This window comes from Mobula hypostoma, chromosome 4, assembly GCF_963921235.1.
Source record: "Mobula hypostoma chromosome 4, sMobHyp1.1, whole genome shotgun sequence".
NCBI lineage: Eukaryota > Metazoa > Chordata > Chondrichthyes > Myliobatiformes > Myliobatidae > Mobula > Mobula hypostoma.
The window spans coordinates 109,424,232-109,445,694 of record NC_086100.1 but is presented as its reverse complement, the minus strand read 5'-3'; the positions used below and the strand labels follow the sequence as shown (position 1 = coordinate 109,445,694).

The 21,463-nt window shown below is 43.0% G+C and overlaps 1 protein-coding gene across 4 annotated transcripts in view; it reads right to left on the bottom strand.

The window, feature by feature from the left end:
- Positions 1–21,463, bottom strand: part of acox3 (acyl-CoA oxidase 3, pristanoyl) — a 157,684-nt gene that overhangs the window by 68,905 nt on the left and 67,316 nt on the right. For all 4 annotated transcript variants that reach the window (XM_063046352.1, XM_063046351.1, XM_063046353.1 and 1 more), the window contains 5 exons: positions 20,674–20,844; positions 18,569–18,691; positions 14,834–14,954; positions 14,228–14,350; positions 10,918–11,028 (listed from right to left, as the gene is read on the bottom strand). In XM_063046352.1, coding sequence (XP_062902422.1) covers positions 10,918–11,028; positions 14,228–14,350; positions 14,834–14,954; positions 18,569–18,691; positions 20,674–20,844 — 649 coding nt within the window. The remainder of the gene's footprint in view (positions 1–10,917; positions 11,029–14,227; positions 14,351–14,833; positions 14,955–18,568; positions 18,692–20,673; positions 20,845–21,463) is intronic.

The window sequence follows — 21,463 nt, the reverse complement described above, 5'->3', positions numbered from 1 at the left end:
GTAAATGCCTCTGCCATACCTCAGTATCAGGTGTGGGTAAGTGTACTGAGAGTCACCAGTCGGAAAAAAAAAACAGACGGTAAGCCTCAACAGCACATTAGTACAAAGGGGTTTTATTTAGTGCCAGGTGGAAAAGAGAGCAAACCTGTCCAAAAGTTGTGAAGAAAAAGTATTGACAAATAGACAAATGAAAACAAATGTACAAAAACTTAGAAATACAGAGAGACTTCCTCCTCAACACACTTTGTCCTTAAGTTTCCAATATAACTATTCTCCAACTTCCACACCTGAGGGTTTAAACCTGCCTCCACCCCTCCACCTGGCCTAGAAGGACCAGGAAATTCTACCATTGTTCTGCGGGGTGGGTGGGGGGGAGGTTATCACATGACCAGACCATAATAATTATTTCAGATGCAGAATTGGAACATTTAAAACAGGGATTCCAACATCCTACAGTTTTATTCCACAATAAATGTCTTAGTTAAACCCATAGATCAGTGTCCACATGCTCAGATGAATACAAAATAATTCAAGCAACACACACAAAATGCTGGAGGAACTCAGCAGGCCAGGCTACATCTATGGAAAAGAGTACAGTTGACGTTTCAGGCTGAGACCCTTCAGCAGGACTGGAGAATAAAAGGTGAGGAGTCAGAGTTAAAAGGTGGGGGGAGGGAGGGAGAAACACAAGGTGATAGGTGAAACCGGGAGGGGGAAGGGTGAAGTAAAGACCTGGGAAGTTGGTGAAAAAGATGCAGAGTTGGAGAAGGGGGAATCTGATGTGAGAGGACACAGAGGGAAACACTCAGGCTATACTCAGCTTGGAGGAACAACACCTTATATTCCGTCTGGGTAGCCTCCAACCTGATGACACGAAGATCGATTTCCCAAACTCCTGGCAATGGCCTCCTACACCCCCCCCCCCAGCCTCCACCATTCTCCACCCCCATTTCCCCCTCACTTTATGTCCTTGCCTACCCATCGCCTCCCTCTGGCACTCCACCCCCTTTTCTTTCTTCCATGGTCTTCTATCCTCTCCTATTGATCTACAACACAGCTACAGAGATTCCGGGCCTGCTACCAGAGAACACAATGACTGGTTTGATGAGAACTATGTCAACATCAAACAAGTACTGGATGAGAAACATCATCTACACAAAGCTTTCCTCAGTGACCCAGTGACACCTTCAATAACATACATCACATACATCACAAACTATGCCAGATGCAAACTATCCCGGCTGAGCAACAAAGCTGATGAGATCCATCCATATGCAGACAGATATGATTGAAAGAACTTTTATGCTGCACTAAAATGAGACCGCAGTCCCACATCATTAGAGTCATCCTCTCTCCTTAGTACTGATGGGGTCACACTGAATATAGACAAAGAGAAAGTTCTTCATAGATAGGCTGAGCACTTTAACAGTGTTCTGAATCATCCTTCGACTATAAGGCCACCAATCGCCTGCCCCAGGTAACTGTCGATGAAGCACTGGATGGTCCACCAACCTTAGCCGAGACCCAGAAAGTGATACATCAGCTCTCTAGTAGCAAAGCACCTGGATCAGACACAATACCAGCTGAGGCCTACAAGGAAGGAGGTGCAATGCTAACAGGAAAGCTCCATCAGCTCTTCCAACTCATGTGGCAGCAAGAGATGATCCCACAGACATTTAAAGACATATCCATCACCCACTTGTATAAGCAAAAAGGAAACTGACAGTCCTGCAATAACTGTCAGGGAATATTATAAGACAATAAGACATAGGAGTTGAATTAGGCCGTTTGGCCCGAGTCTGCTCCACCCTTCAATCATGGCTGAACCTTTGTTCCCTTCCTCAGACCCACTCCCCGGCCTTCTCCCCGTAACCTTTGATGCTGTATCCAATTAACAGCCTATCAATCTCTGCCTTAAATACACCCAACCTGACCTCCACAGCTACTTGTGGTAACAAATTCCACAAATTCACCATTCTCTGAATTCAGAAATTTATCCACATTTCTGTTTCAAATGGACAACCCTCTATCCTGAGGCTGTGCCCTCTTGTCCTAGACTTTCCCACCATGGGAAACATCCTTTCCACATCTACTCTTTCTAGGCCTTTTGACATTCGAAAGGTTTCAATGAGATCCTCCCTCAGCCTTCTGAATTCCGGCGAGTACAGACCCAAAGCCATCAAATGTTCCTCATATGTTAACCCTTTCGTTCCCGGAATCATCCTTGTGAACCTCCTCTGAACCTTCTCCAATGCCAGCACATTTTTTCTTAGATGAGGAGTCCAAAACTGTTCACAATACTCAAGGTGAGACTCCACCAGTGCCTTATAAAGCCTCAGCTTCACATCTCTACTCTTGTATACAAGACCTCTTGAAACGAGTGCTAACATTACATTTGCCTTCCTCACCACAAACTCTACCTGCATGTTAACCTTTAGCATGTTCTGCACAAGGACTCCTAAGTCTCTTTGCATCTCAGATTTTTGAATTTCTCTGTTTAGAGAATAATCTGCATATTTATTTGGACTACCAAAGTGCATGACCATGCATTTTCCATTTGCCACTTTCTTGCCCATTCCCCTAATCTGTCTAAGTTCTTCTAGAGCTCACCTGTTTCATCAACACTACCTGCCCCTCCACCAATCTTCCTATCACCTGCAAACCTGGAAACAAAGGCATCTATTCCATCATCTAAATCACTGATATATAGTATAAAACGAAGCGGTTGCAATATTGACCTCTGCGAAACAGCACTAGGCACTGGCAGTCAACCAGACAAGGTTCCTTTTATCCCCACTTGCTGCCTCCTACCAATCAGCCAATGCTCTGACCATGCCTGTAACTTTCCTGTAATACCATGGGCTCTTAACTTGGTAAGCGGCCTCATGTATTGGACCTTGCTGCCTGTCACAGACAAGATCTTCACTAGGCTTCTTCTCAACCATCTCACATCACACTTTAACCAGGGACTCCTACCGGACAGCCAATGTGGATTCCAGAAAGAGCGCAGGACTATCGATATGATGTTTGCTGCAAGGCAGCTGGAAGAGAACTGTCAGGAGCAAAATGCTGACCTGTTCTCCTGCTACGTCGATCTGACCATGACCTTTTGACACTGTTCACAGAGAGGCTCCGTGAAAGATCATGGTAAAGCACGGATGTCCAAGGAAATTCATCACTATGGAGCAGCAATTCCATGATGGCATGCACGCTAGAGATCAGGAAAATGGTGAGATGTCCAGGCCCTTCCCTGTCTCAAACAGGGTCAACCAGGGCTGCACCTTGGCACCAATGCTATTCAGTCGGATGTTTTCCATCATGTTGACTGAAGGCTTCAGAGACGGTGACGTAGGCATCGTCATCAGATTCTGTACCAATGGAAACTGTTCAAACTCAGGAGGCTCCAAGCAAAAGCTAAGGTTCTGACAGACATCATCAGAGACTTCCTTCCAGCCAGTGACCACGTCCTCAATGCTGGTACAAAAGATGAGAAGCTGTGCTGTTTCGACAAGTTTCCTGATGTGTGTACCAACTTTGAGCTTACCATCAACACCAAGAAGACTGAAGTAATGCATCAGCCAGTTTCAGGAAAATCACCTGCTGAGCCAAACATCACAATCAGCGGTCAAAGGCTCAACCCAGTGTCCAGGTTCATGAGTCTTGGCAGCACACTGTCCCAGGACATCGTCACTGATGATGAAGTAAATGCTGGGATCGCCAAAGCAAGAGTAGCCTTCGGCAGACTTTATACCAACACCTGGTACAGAAGAGGCATAAGTCTACAGACAAAGCTGAAGGTGTCTTGGGCCATAGTTCTTCCCACTCTGCTTTACGGCTGTGAAACATGGACAGTGTACCCACGGCATGCCAAGAAACTGAACCATTTCCACATATCTTGACCCTGCTGCTACTTGTAAAATCGCCATCCCCTACTCTCAATTCCTCCGACTCTGCCGAATCTGCTCTCAGGATGAGGCTTTTCATTCTAGAACGAAGGAGATGTCTGCCTTTTTAAAAAAAGGGGCTTCCCTTCCTCCACCATCAATGCTGCCCTCAACTGCATTTCTTCCATCTCACGCACATCTGCTCTTACCCCATCCTCCCGCCACACTACCACCCCACCAGCCTCTGCATCCAGCACATAATTCTCCGAAATTTCTGCCCCCTCCAACTGGATCCCACCACCAAACATATCTTTCCCTTCCCCCGCCCCCAACTTTCTACTTTCTGCAAGGATCGCTCCCTATATGACTCCCTTGTCCATTCGTCACTCTCCACCGATCTCCCTCCTGGCACTTATCCTGGCAAGCGGAACAAGTGCTACATCTGCCCCTGCACCTCCTCCCTCACTACCATTCAGGAACCCAAACAGTCCTCCAGGTGAGGTGACACTTCACCTGTGAGTCTGCTGGGGTCAATACTGTGTTTGGTGTTCCTGATTGGAAGACCACTTCACCAAGCATTTATGGCCTGTCCACCAGAACAAGCGGGATCTCCCAATAGCCAATCATTTTAATTCCACTTCCTAATCCTATTCCGTTATGTCCATCCATGGCCTCCTCCACTGTTGGGATAAGGCCACACTTAGGTTGGAGGGACAACACCTTATATTCTGGTTGGGTAGCCTCCAACCTGATGGCATGAACATCGATTTCTTAAAGTTCCAGTACAGTTTCCTTCCCCCCTTCACCATTTTCTATCCCCTTGTCCCTCTCTCATGTTATCTCCTTGCCCCCATTGCCTCCCTCTGGTGCTCCTCCCCCCCCCATTTTCTTTCTTTCTTCCATGGCCTTCTGTCTCTTTCACCAATCAACTTCCCAGCTCTTTGCTTCATCCCTCCCCCTGCAAGTTTCACCTATCACTTGGCATTTCTCTCTCCCCTCCCCCCACCTTTTAAATTTACTCCTCAGCTTTTTTCTCCAGTCCTGCCAAGGGGTTTCAGCCCGAAACGTCGACTGTACTTTTTCCCACAGATGCTGCCTGGCCTGCTGAGTTCCTCCAGCATTTTGTATGTGTTGCTCACATTTCTACACAGTCTGCCTCAGAAAGCTCCTCATCATTAAATGGGAAGGCAGAATCCCTGGCACTGAGGTACTTACCAAGGTGGGTCTGCCCAGGATCTACACCATCCTGATGCAGTCCCAGTTACACTGGCAGGCCGTGTAGCTCGTATGCCAGACCATCGGCTGCCCAAGAGTCTGCTTCAGGGCAAACTACGGAAAGGAAAGCGTACTGCAGAGGCCAAAGGAAATGTTGTGAGACACCCTGAAAAATTTGTTACACTCAGACCCCGCTCAACACTGAGGATGTGTTCCTCGGAGGTGGAGCGCTTTGTAAAGCAGCGCTAGGTGGGGTCATTATAGCATTATGGACATGTGTGCCTGATTAAGAAAAAAATCAAACCTGAGATATATATTATTTTATGTATACACAGTAATTCATGGAGTAACAAACACGGAAATAGGCCTAAGCTGTGCATCAGTGGAGCAGCAACACATGGCAGCTGCAGCAGTGGAGCGAAGCCGGCGCTGGTTACATCTTAGACAAAGGACCATGCTGTGGGCTCTCCTCCAACTTTGGCCTCTTCTTCAAGTAGGCTCCAAGTTTTGACTGCCTTTTCTTAGGTTTCCTCTCATGAAGCAGTTCTCGGTAGCAGGAAATCGCGTCAGGAACACCTGTCTCTGCCTTATTGCTTCACCCTAGTCAGGGTCATTATCAATGAACTGGTCCATGATTTGTGTGATTGAGGTGCTGCTAGTACTGAGGAATTTTGTAGTGAGGTCTCTTGCTGGTATTTTCTCTTCTCTATCCATGTCCTCAGATTTACCCAGGGTGTATTGCTCTGCCAATTCTCAAAGCTCTTAGTTATTAAGGCTTTCACCATGAGAATGCTTTTCAACATCAACCTGGTGCTCACCAGTTTCCAAACACTGTATTACTTGCAGTTTCACATCCATGCTAAGGCTTTTCCTAGTCACCTTAGATGTACCACCCTCACTGGAAGTTGCAGGTCATTTTCCAGACATTATGGGTGAAAAAAATGGAATAAATTGGTGAGGGAGCAAGAACGTTTTCACATGCAGGGGAGGCAGAGTGTGAACTAATATGTGATTGGCTGTGAGTGGCTCAGAGCGTATGAAAAGCACTCTCATTGGCTGATTGAATGTCTACTGTAATGGCAGCCACACGAGAAGTTTTAAGTTTTTGGAATGTCATTTAAAAAAATTTCAATATAGAATTGAATAACTGCACTGTAACGAATCAGCACTACACGGGGCCTGACTGTAAAAGCCTTTGGCATCAACCCAGGATCGAATTGAGTGGCGTTTCTCCCTCCATAAGGGTGCAGTGTGAGGTAGAAAGGACAAATGCAGCTGAGAGAGATGTACGCTGGCCAGGAAAGCCCGAGCCAGCAATCTCCAACCTAACGTGGCTGCTATCTTTTGTCCACACTGCCAAAGAACATTCTTAGTGTGGTTTGGCCTTTACAGCCACCTGTGTATCCACAGACAAGTCCAGCCCCTACAAATCGCAAATGACTAGAGTGGTTCTTAACGTTGCATGATGGATGAATGAATGAACTGTGGTCTCCAATTGCCCAATTTGCTGAACTTAACCTCAAATAAAAACAGTGTGGTCATGTGCTTGCTTATTTACACTGTAAACTTGTTGATCTATATTTCAATCTTAATATTCTTAGCCTTAATTTCACATTTTTTGGAGGTCTTGCCCTTTTCTACTCAAGAAAAATAGTTGCACACTTTAAACTTTTGTCTCTTAATCAGCTGAAAATAATTGATCCATCAGTGCATGCTGCATCTTCAGCCATTGTACCTTATAAGCTCTTGAACCTGCTCACTACATTTCTACCTCCCAACCTTTCATTCCACCTCTAAAATGATCCTTCATACTTAGCGCAGTTTATGGGCCTTCCCTTCCAATAACTGATGCTTTGTATCAACTTTCAGATGATTGTGAAAGTGCACAAAGTCTTTACAATAAGGTTATTTTTAATTGCTGTCTGTGTTGGGGAATTTTAGCTTCAACATTGATGACTCATGTGCACTCCTCTAAATAGGAATTGGATATCATTTTTACAAGCTTTAAGGTGACTTTAATTAACTAATTTTTGTTTTTCTTGCACTCATACCACTGGAAGAACACTGGCCCTTCACATGCAGAGACTGGAGGATGCAATTCTGTTGTGGGCTGGGTTTTGGCATATTTTGGGCTACTAACTTTAGAAGCATTAAAATAATGATGTGTAAAAGTCATCATAGGACCATGACCCAGTACAATTTACAAATTTAGAATTTAGAAGCAGCTCTGGTGTATTTAATTAGATACTTCTATGCCAGAAAAGGAAAGGGCATGGCCGTCTCAGTTGGTTCCAGCTGTCTGGAAAGAGGATTCTGAGGTACTTGCGGACAGGATACAACAAAACCATAAAATAATTCAGCATCATATTAATGTGATGAAACGCTATTGGAAAGTTTTCAAAACCAGCAGCAAGTTATTTATTTGTTTGGAAAATATCAGCACATATATCAGGAGTGATATGCAAAAATAAGTTTTATTAGTAAAAAGAATTATACTGGACAAGTGATGGTATCGTGTTCTATGAAACATGACTTCCCTCAGCAAATTTTGGATCCTAAATTATTCACTAGGGAAGCAGTCACCGAAGGTGCAATGCGAATAAAGGACTCAAATCTTTTCTGGAAGTAAGTGGTCTGATCATTTTGCCTCCTGAGTTCTTAAAGAAGAGCTGAGGTAATTCGATTGCTTAGGTTAATAAATCCACACACTTAAGTGTGCACTATGAAAATACCACAAAATGATCCTAAATACTTCCGCAGAACTCTAGCTTTTGACAGACATTTCAACAACAAGGGAGACAGGAAGTACGCGGAGAGAACAGGAAAGTGGCCTTACAACTGGATAAGTGACAATTTTACTGAGTGTTGGAGTCAGTTCAAGGGGATGACTGACTGACTCTCACCCTGCTTCTCACTTTATTTTCTTACTATTTTTTTCTAAATATTTCCCAAGATTTCCTTCCAGGCATGATACCAAGCATGATTCTGTGGATGTTGATGAGTGAATTCAAGTTAATTCACCTTCCAGAGAAATACTGCCAGGTAACGTTCAAAATCATCATCAGACCTATCACTCCGGTTCCCAAACCCCTGCCAAATTTGTTTAATCTCTCCCAAACAGCTTGAGCAAACCTGCCCGCATAGAAATTGGTCCCCTTTGGGTTCAAGTGTAACCCAACCTTTTTGTACAGTCATGCCTTTCCCAGAAGAAATCCAATGATCCACAAATCTGAATCCCTGCCCTCTGCACCAGTTCCTCAGCCACACATTCATCTGCCAAATCATCCTATTCTTACCATCACTGGCACAGGCAACAATCCAGAGATTACTACCCTGGAGGTCCTGTTTTTCAGCTTTCTGACAGGCTCCCTAAAATCTCTCTTTAGGACCCCCTCATCTTTCCTGTCTATGTCATTGGTGCCAATATGTGCCAAGACTTCTGGCTGCTCACCCTCCCCCTTAAAAATGCTGTTGACCTGATCCGAAACATCCCTGACTCTGGCACCTGTGAGACAACATACCCATCATGCCCACAGTATCCTGTCTCTGTTCCTCTGACTATGAAATCTCCTATAGACGGGTAGTAGTGATCTTTATGCCTCTGAGACCTGAACTCCTTCAGTGGGTCCTCAAGGCACAGGAAAGATACAAACAATGGTGGTTCTGTAATATCCTCCAAAACACAGGTGAAAGAACAGAACCAATGAAAGAGTTCTCTCTCAATTTAATTCCACAGCTGTAAAGCCCAGTGCGACAACTGAGGGTAATTCCTGAAATGTATGCAGGCTGTCCCTCACCTCTTCATATGAATGAACTCCTATAATATTGGATGGAATTCAACCCTGATAAGTGTGAAGTGGTTCATTTTGGTCGGTCAAATATGATGGCAGAATATAGTATTAATGGTAAGACTCCTGGCTGTGTGGAGGATCAGAGGGATCTTGGGGACACTCAAAGCTGCTGTGCAGGTTGACTCCATGGTTAAGAAGGCATACGGTGTATTGGCCTTCATCAATAGTGGGACTGAGTTCAAGAGCCGAGAGGTAATGTTGCAGTTATATAGGACCCTGGTCAGACCCCACTTGGGGCACTGTGTTCAATTCTGGTCACTCCACTACAGGAAGGATGTGGAAACCATAGAAAGGGTGCAGAGGTGATTTACAAGAATGTTGCCTGCATTGGGGAGATTGCCTTATGAGAATAGGTTGAGTGAATTTGGCCTTTTCTCCTTGGAGCGACAGAGGATGAGAGGTGACCTGATAGAGGTGTGTAAGGTGATGAGAGGCATTGATCATGTGGATAGTCAGAGGCTTTTTCCGAAGGCTGAAATGGCTAACACAAGAGGGCACAGTTTTAAGGTGCTTGGAAGTAGGTACAGAGATGTTAGGAGTAAGTTTTTTTTACGCAGAGAGTGGTGAGTGTGTGGAATGGGCTGCTGGCGACGGTGGTGGAGGCGGATATAATAGGTTCTTTCAAGAGACTCTTGGTTAGGTACATGCAGCTTAGAAAAACAGAGGGCTATGGGTAACCCTAGATCATTTCTGAAGTAAGGACATGTTTATCACAGCATTGTGGGCCGAAGGGCCTGTATTGTGCTGTAGATTTTCTATGTTTCTATGTACATGAACCACACCCAGTTGTACCTCCTGACTGCTGTTCTTAACACTGGCAATCACTAATTCCCTTCCCTCCCTCTCCGTTCTCCAAAACCACTGACACTTGTTCAATATCCAGTCTTTCTTTCCATTAACCACTGTAAATTTTAGTGCTCACCATGAAATCCAACTAGTCTACTGCTCTTGGTGGCTATATTCTGAGGCTTAATTTCCTCATTTGAAGTTAAGATGAACTTTTGACCACATGTCTATTCCACCATCTGCTTCTAGCTCAGTAATGTTATCTATCGCTGCCACTATATCAGGAAATATACTGATGAACTCCTTAGCTATGCACTTGCTGGGTGAGACATGACTATTCCAATGTTTAACTGTCTGGCCTATCAAACAGCATCCTGTAAGGCTTTCAAAAGCAAAAGCGGCTGACATCGGTAAGAGGGGAAATGGTCAAAGCACTTTGCATCTCCTTCACTAATCAAGAGTGAAAGAGTGAAAGACGTGAAATCAATAACACAAGGGATAATCCAAACACAAATTCTGCAAGTACTGGAAAACTGAATATGAAGCAGCTCACACAAAATGCTGAAGGAACACACACAAAATGCTGGTGAACACAGCAGGCCAGGCAGCATCCATTAGAAGAAGTACAGTTGACGTTTTGGGCCCTGACCCTTGGTCAGGACTAACTGAAAGAAGAGATCTCTTCTTTTGGTAGTCCTGATGAAGGGTCTCGGCCCGAAACGTCGACTGTACTTCTTCCTATAGATGCTGCCTGGCCTGCTGCGTTTCACCAGCGTTTTGTGTGTGTTGCTTGAATTTCCAGCATCTGCAGATTTCCTCGTAAATGCTGAAGGAACTCAGCAAGACAGGAAGGGGAATAAACAGTTGATGTTTCAGGCTGAGACCCTTCATCAGGACTGAAAAGGAAGGGGGCAGAAGCCAGAATAAGGAGGTGGAGGAGGGGAAGAAGCACAGCTGGCGGGTGATAAATGAGGCCAGGTGAAGGGGTAGGTGGGTAGGTGGGCGGGTGGGTGAGGGGGAGATGAATTACAAATCTGGGAGGGTCGGGTGGAACAGATAAAGGGTTGGTATCAGTAATAATGAACATGGTCATTTTTAATTAAAAAAAGAAATTCACTGCAGTTACTTTCTCCAAACAGCCATGGTTGAAAATCAAGCCTTTCACAAACTTGGCAACTCACCTGAAGAATCCAGACACTCTGCTGTAGTTGATGTGAATTTTTGACCAAGAATAATGTTGAAATCTTCCAGAAAGTCGACAGACTGCAAAGGAGATGTGATGACAACATTCTCTAAAAAGTAATAAGATTTTCCAAAGAATTAGGCAAACTAGTCTTGATCGGTCCAAGCTCATCAACACTGACAATCTAGCAATGGAGTGGATCTGAGGCTTGGACACAACTATATTTCAAGATCTAACCAACTTTGGCCAGCACACAGGCTTAAACATATGGGGAGAGTACTGAGGGAAGGGGGCTAGAGAGGGGGATAGTTTTCATGGGGAAGGGCAGCAATCTCTACTTATTTTGTGGGTTTAGAAGACATACTCCACTAAGGGAGCATTTAAGATCACATTATACATCAGGGTTTAAAGGAATCACAACAGCATTGGTACTGGAAAGAAGTTCCACATGCAATGACCTGCTACATGCTGTGACCTCATTCTTTATTAACACGGCTACTGCATCTCTTTTTCTTTCTATCTACAGTTTCTAAATGGCAAATAGCCCTGAACATTCAATCTTACACTTTGGTCGACTAGTAGCCTAGTCCCTGTGGCAACAAATAAGCTGCTGGAAGGTCTTATCAGGTCAAGCAACACCCGTGGAGGCAAAGAAATAGTCAAAGTTTTAGGCCAAGACCCTGCCTGGGGATTTATCCCTGGTAATGACTTTCAGATCAAATCTGTTTATTTCTATTGTGCTATTAGTTTATCCAACTTTGAAAGTTGAAATGAAGACACTTTAATTTCATCTCATTATTTTCCCTTAAGCTGACTGTGTAGCTGCATCTTGCCCTTTCTGATAACTCTCTAGCTGGTTATCATTGCCTCGCTCGTTACTTCCTTCTCCTTTCTCTTTGATATGTGCCTCTGTTTCCACTGCTCACTAGCTTGTCAGGTTTCTGGTCCCTTCTTTTTTACATTCGTTAGAACTCTCAGACATCAAAGGCCAGAACCCATCGCACGTATTATCACTGATGTTTGTCACAAAGTTTGTTGTTTAATGGCATCAGTACTGTGCAAGCCTAAAACTTACTAGAAGTTACAATAAATAAATGAATGGTGCAAGAGAGGAATAGTGATTCATGGATCATTCAGATATATGATGACAGAAGGCAAGAAGCTATTCCTAGAACACTGAGTGTGGGTCTTCAAGCTCCTGCACCTCCTCTCCGTTGGCATGTCCGGAATGGTGAGGGTCCTTAATGGTGGATGAGGCAGCACCCTTTGAAGATGTCCATGACGTGCTTGTGATGAAACTGGCTAGGTCTAGAACCCTCTGCAGCCCTTTTTATAAAAAAAAATGTTACCCAAATTTTACTCTCACTGAAGCATTTGTGGTGTCTCAGTCCAATTTTCTTGTTTTTAGGCAACGTACAGTTTCGGATGTAGTCAGATTTATATGGAGGGGAGGAGAAGATGGCGGCGCGACGCAACATGCGCGGCCGCTCCGAAAAGATATCGTATTTGTCAAATAGGTACCATGCACAATCCTGATTTGATGGAGATGGACATGAGAAGCACGGAGGAACATCTGGAGAAACTTCTGAAATGTCTGCTTCGCTGCCGCTGCTACTGTGTGATTGAGAACCTCTGGAGGGGAAGACCCCAAATCCTCGGCTTTGCCTATTGCCTGTTGCTGGGGCCGGGTTCAAAGCGCTCAGCAGAGATGGTGCTCAGTGCTCCAGTGTCGGAGGGCTGGTCGGAGGCTCGAAGTTTTCGGACGGACTCAAGATTCGGCTGTGGTCAGGTGCTTCCAGGATGCTGCATTGGCAAGTTTGCAGCACTGGAAACTCATGGCAGGAAGAGAGTTTCTCTTCCTTCTACCGTCTGCATGAGATGATGGGATTTTCGAGAGACTTTGAGACTTCTTTTTACCATGCCCGTGGTCTGTTCTTCATCAAATTACGGTATTGCTTTGCACTGTTGTAACTATATATTATAATTATGTGGTTTTTGTCAGTTTTTTTAGTCTTGGTTTGTCTTGTGTTTCTGTGATATCTTTCTGGAGGAACATTGTATCATTTCTTAATGCATGCATTACTAAATGACAATAAAAGAGGACTGTGTGTCCTCATAATCTAATCTAATCTAATATGACAAAATGGCTGCTTGAGCTGGTGTTAGATTGAACTGTCAAACACAAGCATTCCTATCCACTATAAGAATGCTCAAGTGCTCCAAACAACAAACTGCTGGAGGAACTTAGTAGGTCGAACAGTATTGGTGGGAGAGAAAGAATCAAACCATGTTTTGTGTTGTGACCTTGTATTAGGGCTGAGAATGGAGTGGGAAGATAACTGGTACACAGAGGAAAAGGGGAGGGTTGAGACAGGGGCTGATCATGGGCAAAGGAGTAAGGTCAGGGAGGAAAGAGATGGAGTTGTATCTCCAAGAGCTCAAATGTCACTGTCAACTTCCAGGATATCCAGCACACCCAAACTGCTAATCACTTGATTTTCTCCAATTGCTTTGCTTGTTGCCCCCCCCCCGCCATAATATCTCTACCATCTTCCCAACATCTGACTTACTGAAGCCGAGGCTTAAGTTCTCCCAACCCAATATAGGCCACAGCCCCCCATAGAGGCTATCTGCAAACTCTCTTCCCACACTCTCACTAGCCTCATCATTGCTGTAATCATCAATCCATCTTCCCCAAACTTTGGATGCAAACAAAAGCTCCACCTCTGATCTATCTATAGTCACAGAAAACCACAGCATAGAAACAGGCTTTTCAAACCACCTAGTCTGTGTTGAACTATTAATCTGCTGAGTCTCACTGACCTGCATCCAGACCATATGGTGCATTGTCACTGCTACCTTCTGCTGCACCCAGGTCCCCCTGCTGTACTGTCAACCTAGAGTCTGCTTTCCAGAATTTCTAGGCTAACATCACTTTCTTGCATTTATTTTCTGCGATCAGGAGATCATTACTATCTTCCTATTTTAATACATGTAGAAGTTATCTAAAGAGTTTTCATATACATTTCCAAAGCAGCAGTGGGAAGAAGTTTGTATGTTCTCTCCGTGACTGCGTGGGTTTCCTCTGTGTGTTCTGGTTTCCTCCCACAGTCCAAAGATGTACCGGTTGGTAGGTTAATTGGTTATTGTAAATTGTCCTGTGATTGGGCTAGGGTTAAATCAGGGGTTGCTGGGTGACACTGCTTGAAGTGCCAGAAGGGCCTATTCTGTACTGCATCACAATAAATAAAAAAACATTTTATGAGGATTAAAGGCAATCAATGAGTAAAATATTACATGAAACTAACCTTGTTGTTTATCTTTCATCCAGCTAAGAAGGTAGTTACTTGTTTGCTGTAGTAAGACATTATTGTCACCTTCAACAGTACAGGTGAGGTCATTGTCATTTCTAGCATCCCCAAGACGATTTACTGCAATGGAAAACAGATATGAAGATAAATTATATCACTACACTATTATACTTCAGCCTCTTTTTAGAAATAATTTAGAAATATTTCACATGAAGATATATTTGCCAAACTGTATCAGTAATTTCAAATCTGAATTGTTATCATTGCTTAGATTTTATTAAGTATGTTAGCAAATATATATCGGGGCATCACAATAGTATGACATTTAGTGCATCGCTTTACAGCGATTACTGATTGGGGTTTGGCTCCTGCCACGGCCTGTGAGGGGTTTGTATGTTCTCCATGTGACCGTGTGGGTCGCCTCTGGGTGCTCCAGTTTCCTCCCATATTCCAATGACATACGGTTGGGTCAGCCAGTTGTGGACACGCTATGTTGGCACCATATGACCTCAGACAAACCTTGCTGATTTGATATGATGTAAAAGAATGCACTTCACCATATGTTTTGATGCTTTTGACAAATAGCACCAACCTAGCACTTACTGGCAAGGTAGCCATGACCTCCACAAGCTTCGCGGCACTCCTGAGTGCCATGCTGAGCTGTCCATGAACCGAGAGGTTTAGCTGCACAGGACAATGCATGGATTTCTTTACCAACCTCGACCTATAAAAATTAAAGTTGAAGATAAAGCATGACAAATGTGTAATCATTTATGATTTTTTAAACAAGAAATGCTGAGCAGCTGGATCACTTTAACAGGGAATCTGCTCTATCATTTAGATAAGTCCAGATATTTTACCATAGTCCACCTAGTTTTTGTCTAACAATCTGAAGAAGTTATAGCTTCCTTCTTCTAAATACTGAATGTATTTTGCCAAAGATTTATGTAAGACTTTTTCACCTTCCTCTAAATTTCCAACTTCTGTTTAGGTAGCAAAACTATGCAAAATGCAGCAGTAAATTTTGATATTTGAGACCTGACAAGACTCAATATCGAACTGCATTATAGATACTGTTGAATGGAGAGTGTTCCTAATTAATGGAAGTCATTGAACTTCAGACTGAATTTAATTGCATCATCTTGTGCCCATGATATCAATGACTTACTCAATGGCAACAAGTAAAGATGGAAAAAGTTTCCAGAAGAAAATCAGCTGTCCAGTCTCCCTACGCATTGCAAAGTACTTCTGCCGCAAAACAACAAATTTCACAATGCAAGCAAGTGATATTAAACTTGATTCTGATTCTCTTTAATTAATGGTGGACAGTGGACTAATAGAAAATTAAGGCGATGCTCCCAACAGTAGTTAGTACCCTTATCGTTATCAACAGAACGTTAATGGAATTATACATTTCCCAGTTCGTTTTTAAGACCAAGTGGAAATGTCTGCTGTTATCGAGGAATAAAATGCTGAACCATTGGAAGTGCTGCATTCTTTTTCCTCACAATGAAAGTACTGAAAATACTGTATTTCTTCTGATAACATAGTCTTCTTTAATTATGTTGACACACAGATGATTGGCTGGTTTGACAAAAACCCTCAGTCTTTGTTATCCTGGAAGAATTCCAATGATAAATTCTGGTCACTCACACATCCAAAGTCATTCACCCATTTAGTGGAGATATGCTTGAAGATGGCTCCAAGGTACAGTATGCTATTGAAGCGACTTCTTTAGGACCAGGTAGTTTTCTCATTTACCCAAGTTATCATGACCAGCTCTAATGTACGGTTGTTAAACCAAATGCAAAATAAGTGATGATGATGACTGATACAGGTAGACGTGTGTCTACATGGACTTTACTAAGGCTTTTGACAAGGTGCCTCATGGTAGGTTCATGCAGAAGGTTACAATGCATGTCATTCACAGTGACTTGACTGCTTGGATTCAGAATTAGCTTGCCTATTGGAGACATGGGATAGTAGTTGATAAGAGTGATTCTGGCTGGAGGCCCCTAACTAGCAGTGTTCCACTGTGATCCATGCCGGGACCTCTGCTGTTTGTGATAGATACAAATGACCTGGATGGAAATGTGAACGGGTGAGTTATAGGTTTGCAGATGATATAAAGATTGGCTGGTGCTGTGGTCAGTGTAGAAGATCGCCAAAGGATACAGCGGGATATAGATCACTTGCAGGTATGGGTGGAGACATGGCAGATGGAGCTTACTCCAGCCAAATGTGAGGTGTTGCACTTTTGGAGATCAAATGTACAAGGATAAGATAGATAGATAGATAGATACTTCAATGATTCCAAAGGAAATTAGTGTCACAGTAACATTATAAATGCACAGACATACAAATATACCAATATTAGAAAAGAAGTAAGAAAGAATAAAAAATAAGTTGCCTCAAACAGTCTAACAGGAGGAGCTCATCACTTCTCAGCTAGGTTGACTCATTGTAGAGGCTAAGAATTACCTCATATAGCGCTCTTTTGGGCAGCACAGTCGTCTTTGTAAAATACACTTTTAAGGTCAGGGCCCCTAGGAGTGTTGGTGTACAGAGTAATCTTAGGGTCCAAGTCCACAGCTCCCTAAACATATGTAGCTAAATTTATACCAATTATGTTGCAGTTGATGGCTATTCTATAATAATTTACAATGGTCATATACCTGCACTTGACACTCAAGTATTGCTATTCCCTCATGACCCGTTGGTCTAAACTGATGACGCTCTGCAGAGTGGTATACATGCATGTGCAACGAGGAGAAATTAGACAAACTTGGGTTGTTTTCTCTGCAGCAGCACAGGCTGAGGGGAGACTTGAGAGAAATTTGTAAGATCATGTGAGGGATAGATGGTCGGTATCTTTTTCCCAGCATTGAAATGTCTAATAGGAGAGGGCACACATTTAAGACAAGAAGGGGTAAGTTGGAAGGAAATATGTGAGGCAATGTTTTCTTTTGGACAGTGGTGGGTGACTGGAACGTGCTGCTGGGGAGTGGTGCTGAAGCAAGTACAATGGAGGTGTATAAGAATCTGAATCAGAATCAGGTTTAATATCACTGGCATATGTTGTGAAATCTGTTGTCTTTGGAGCAGCAGTACAATGCAATACATAGTAATAGAGAGAAAAAAACTGAATTATAGTGAATATATTATGTAGTAAAAAGTTAAATAAATAGTGCAAAAACAAAAACAAAAATAAAAGAAGTGAGGTAGTGTTCATGGGCTTGATGTCCATTCAGAAATCAGATGGCAGCAGGGAAGAAGCTGTTCCTGAATCACTGAGTGTGCTTAGAGACTCTTAAGCACAGGAACTTGCAGAGAATGGGGTGGGGGGGTGGGTTATATTGAATTCTTTAGGCAGAGTAGTTACTTTAGTTAGGCATATAATTACTAGTTTAATAGTGGTGTTCTGTACTGTTCTGTGTTGAATGCTTTTGCAATTAAACATTGTTCTTATCACCATTAGAAATTAGAAATCTTTTGAAGAACGTTATGTATTCCCAACAAATATAACATTAATTAATACTCTTTTTTGAGATCATAACAATTGAGGAGATATGCTTAATGCAAGAAAGTAGTCTGAGGTAAGAAATCAGCTATGATCAAACAAACGGAGGAACAGGCATGAATAAATAGAAGTAGCGATGAAGTGCACAGCAGTGCCTCTATCTTCTTAGAAGTTTGTGAAGATTCGGCATGTCAGCTAAAACTTTGATAAACTTCTATAGGTAAGTGCTGGAGAGTGTAATAACTGGTTGCATTATAGCCAGGCATGGAAACATCAATGGTCTTGAAATGGAAAAGATTATAAAAAGTAGTGAATATACGCCAGTCTATCATTGGTAAAGACCTCCCCACCAATGAGCGCACCTACAAGGAACGCGGAATCCCCACCATTCAGGCCATGCTGTCTTCTCACTGCTACCATCAGGAAGGACCTACAGGAGCCACAAGACTTAAACCATCAGGTTCAGGAACAGATATTACCCCTCAACAATCAGGCTCTTGAGCTAGAGGGGAAAACTTCACTCAACCTCACTCACCCCATCATTGACATGTTCCCGAACCTATGGGCTCACTTTCCAGGACTCTTTACCTCATGCTTATGATATTTATTCATTATTTATTTATTATTATTATTGTCTTTTTTCTTTTTGTATTTGCACACTGGTTGTTTGTCCATCTTCTTCTGAACAGTTTTTCACCAATTCTCTGCTGTTTCTTTGTATCGACTGTGAATGCCCACAAGAAAGTGAATCTCAGGGTTGTATATGGTAACATATATGTACCTTGATAACAAATTTACTTTGAACTTTGAATAATCACCTGTTTCTTACTCTTGCACTTCATCAAGTTTTTCATTTGATATTCAGCGCAGGTCATGAAAAGTGACTTGGCAAAGAAGTCCAGTGCATAGGTGGCTGCCAGATAGGGAATAAGACGCCATTGCTGAAATAGAAGAAAATATTTCACTCAATATATATGAGTCAAGAAAAACTACTGTCTACTAAATTGGCAATAACTTAAATTTATTGGGGCAGCATGGTAGTGCAGTGGCTAGCACAACGCTTTACAGTACCAGTAACCTGGGTTCAATTCCCACTGCTGCCTGTAAGGAGCTTGTATGTTCTCCCCGTGACTATGTGGGTTACCTCAGGGTGCTCTGATTTCCTCCAAAGAGGTACTGGTTGGTAGGTTAACTGGTCATTGTAAATTGCCCTGTGTTTAGGTTGGATTAAACTGGGGGATTGCTGAGCGTCCTGGCTCAAAGGGCTGGAAGGGCACACTCCATGCTGTGAGTGATGACCAAATGAACGACTGAAGTATTGTCCGATCTTAAAGAAATAATGCAGTTCCTGTCACTTTCCCAAGCTTCCTGTCGATGATGCTTTGTAATGAAACAATGTGACAGGGTATGTGCCTTTGAAATGGCAAACACATCGATGCCTGGACAATCTAAACTCTGGGTTGGGTGCTGGGACCGGAGGCAAGGTGCAGCCAGTTCTGCTCGTTGCTCCCTGGCGTTTACTCTGCTCCCTGTGGCACTGAGGCTGAGACTGTGACCGGATCCAGCTGCTCTGAGCTTCGTCTCTGCAACCTCACTGTTGCTTCACTGTGTGAGGAATTGAGGCTGAGGCTCTGGGCCTGCTCCAGGCCTCCTGTCTGCCGACTCACTTTTGTTCTGAGTGCTGTTGCTTGCTTTTATTGTTTGCATGAGCTGTGTTTTATTTCTCTCTGTGCGCAGTGGGTCTTTTTTTAATGGGTTCTTTTGGGTTTCTTGTTTTGTGGCTGCCTGTAAGGAGACGCATCTCAAGGTTGTATAATTTATAAACACTTTGATAATAAATGCACTTTGAACTTTGATCACCTACATACAGACCCAGTGGCACTCATGATTACACATAAAGGGACAAGTCCATGAAAGTGCAGTCAGCTTCCAGCAAATGAAGCGCAGTTATTCATTGACTGAGTGAAAAGTTATGAGATACACCTCAAATCCAATAGGTAAATTTAATAACATGTATTTTACGTGTTATATTCTTCATGTAACAGTGGTAAAGATAACATCAACTTGCATTTAGTTAGTATTTTTTAATTAGGAATATTCTATGAAATAAGAAATAACTAAGGGAAATGAATCGTTTTCTACGGCACAATTTTTCTGGTTATGTTGCAGTTAATGGCTACTCAATAACTTATATATGTCATATATATGTCAGTTACCTGTACTTATATTACATGTCGTATATGTATCACGCTGTAATGTTTCACTGCTAAGTTAATGGTTTCTCTGCAGCAGCAATGTTCGGGTTATGACCAGAGATAATGGTGCTTTGGATTGTGTGCTATCCAATGAAAGGGATGTTATCTTTCTTGTGGGTCTGGGAGCAGAGATTTCGTGGTCTTTTGCTGAGGAGCGATGAGGAGAGAAGACGTGAATGGAGAGAGTTGGTAGACCGCCGGACAGAGTGGACTTGGAGTAAGGGTCCGAAGGTTGGCTACCCTCAGAGGAGGTCGACGGGGAACAGATGAACGGAACCATGAGCTCCAACATTGTGCATTAGACTGTTTCATGAGAATGGGCCCTTTTTTTGTTTCATTACTAACCATATAGTCAAATTAAGAATTATAAAGCTCAATCATTTAATCGCATATTGTGTACTGTTTGTTATTTCATGGTATTGATTTGTAACAGGGGCACATCACGCAGCATCCACCCAAACAAGATTTCTTAAGTTTGGCCGGGCCAAGGGCTGTGTTTCCCTAGATTAAGCTGCTAGCCGAACCGAGAGTTACATATACATACAATATTATTATATGTCACATACCTGCACTTATATTACATGTCATGTACCTATAATATTATTATGTCACATATCTGCACTTATATTACATGTCATATACATACAATATTATTATATGTCACATACCTGCACTTGATATTCAAGCACGGGTACTTCTTCATGATCCGTCGGCCCAAATTGACGACGTACTGCCGAGTAGCGAATAGCAATTGTCAGGCTGAGCTTAAGATGTGCAACAGCTGCTCCCATTACTCCCACTCTACCGAAAGACAGTCCTCCAAACTGATGACTAGAGTCCTGATGAGAATAAGGAATATAAACAACTATGGCAGTTTCTGGAAAAATTTTTAAGTCATTGGTTGCCACGGTAGCGTAGTGGGTAGTGTGGCGCTATTACAGCTCCGGGTGTTCCAGAGTTCAAAGTTTAATTCAGGTGCCACTCAATATGGAGCCTCTGTATGACCTCACAGTGGAATGCAAGGGTTTTCCCTGGGTGATCTGATTTCCTCTCACAGTCCAAAGACAAAACAGATAGGTTAATTGGTCAGTGTAAATTGTCCCGAGAATATGTTAAAGTTAATCGGAGTTGTGGGATTGCTGGGGGGCCTGGCTTGAAAGGCTGGAAAGGCCTACTCCGCCCTTATTACCAAATAGAATCAATAAATAAAATTAAATAAATTACCCTCAAGAAAAACTTATTAATTGGTAATAATTTAAACTGTCAGTTTAAATTTATTGGGGTGGCACGGTAGCATAGTGGTCAACACAATGCTTTACAATACCAGCAACCTGGGCTCAATTCCTACCACTGCCTGTAAAGAGCTTGTATGTACTCCCCGTGATGGTGTGGGTTTCCTCCGGGTGCTAAGGTTTCATCCCAATAAATTACCCTGCACAGTGCCTTGATTTGAAGCTG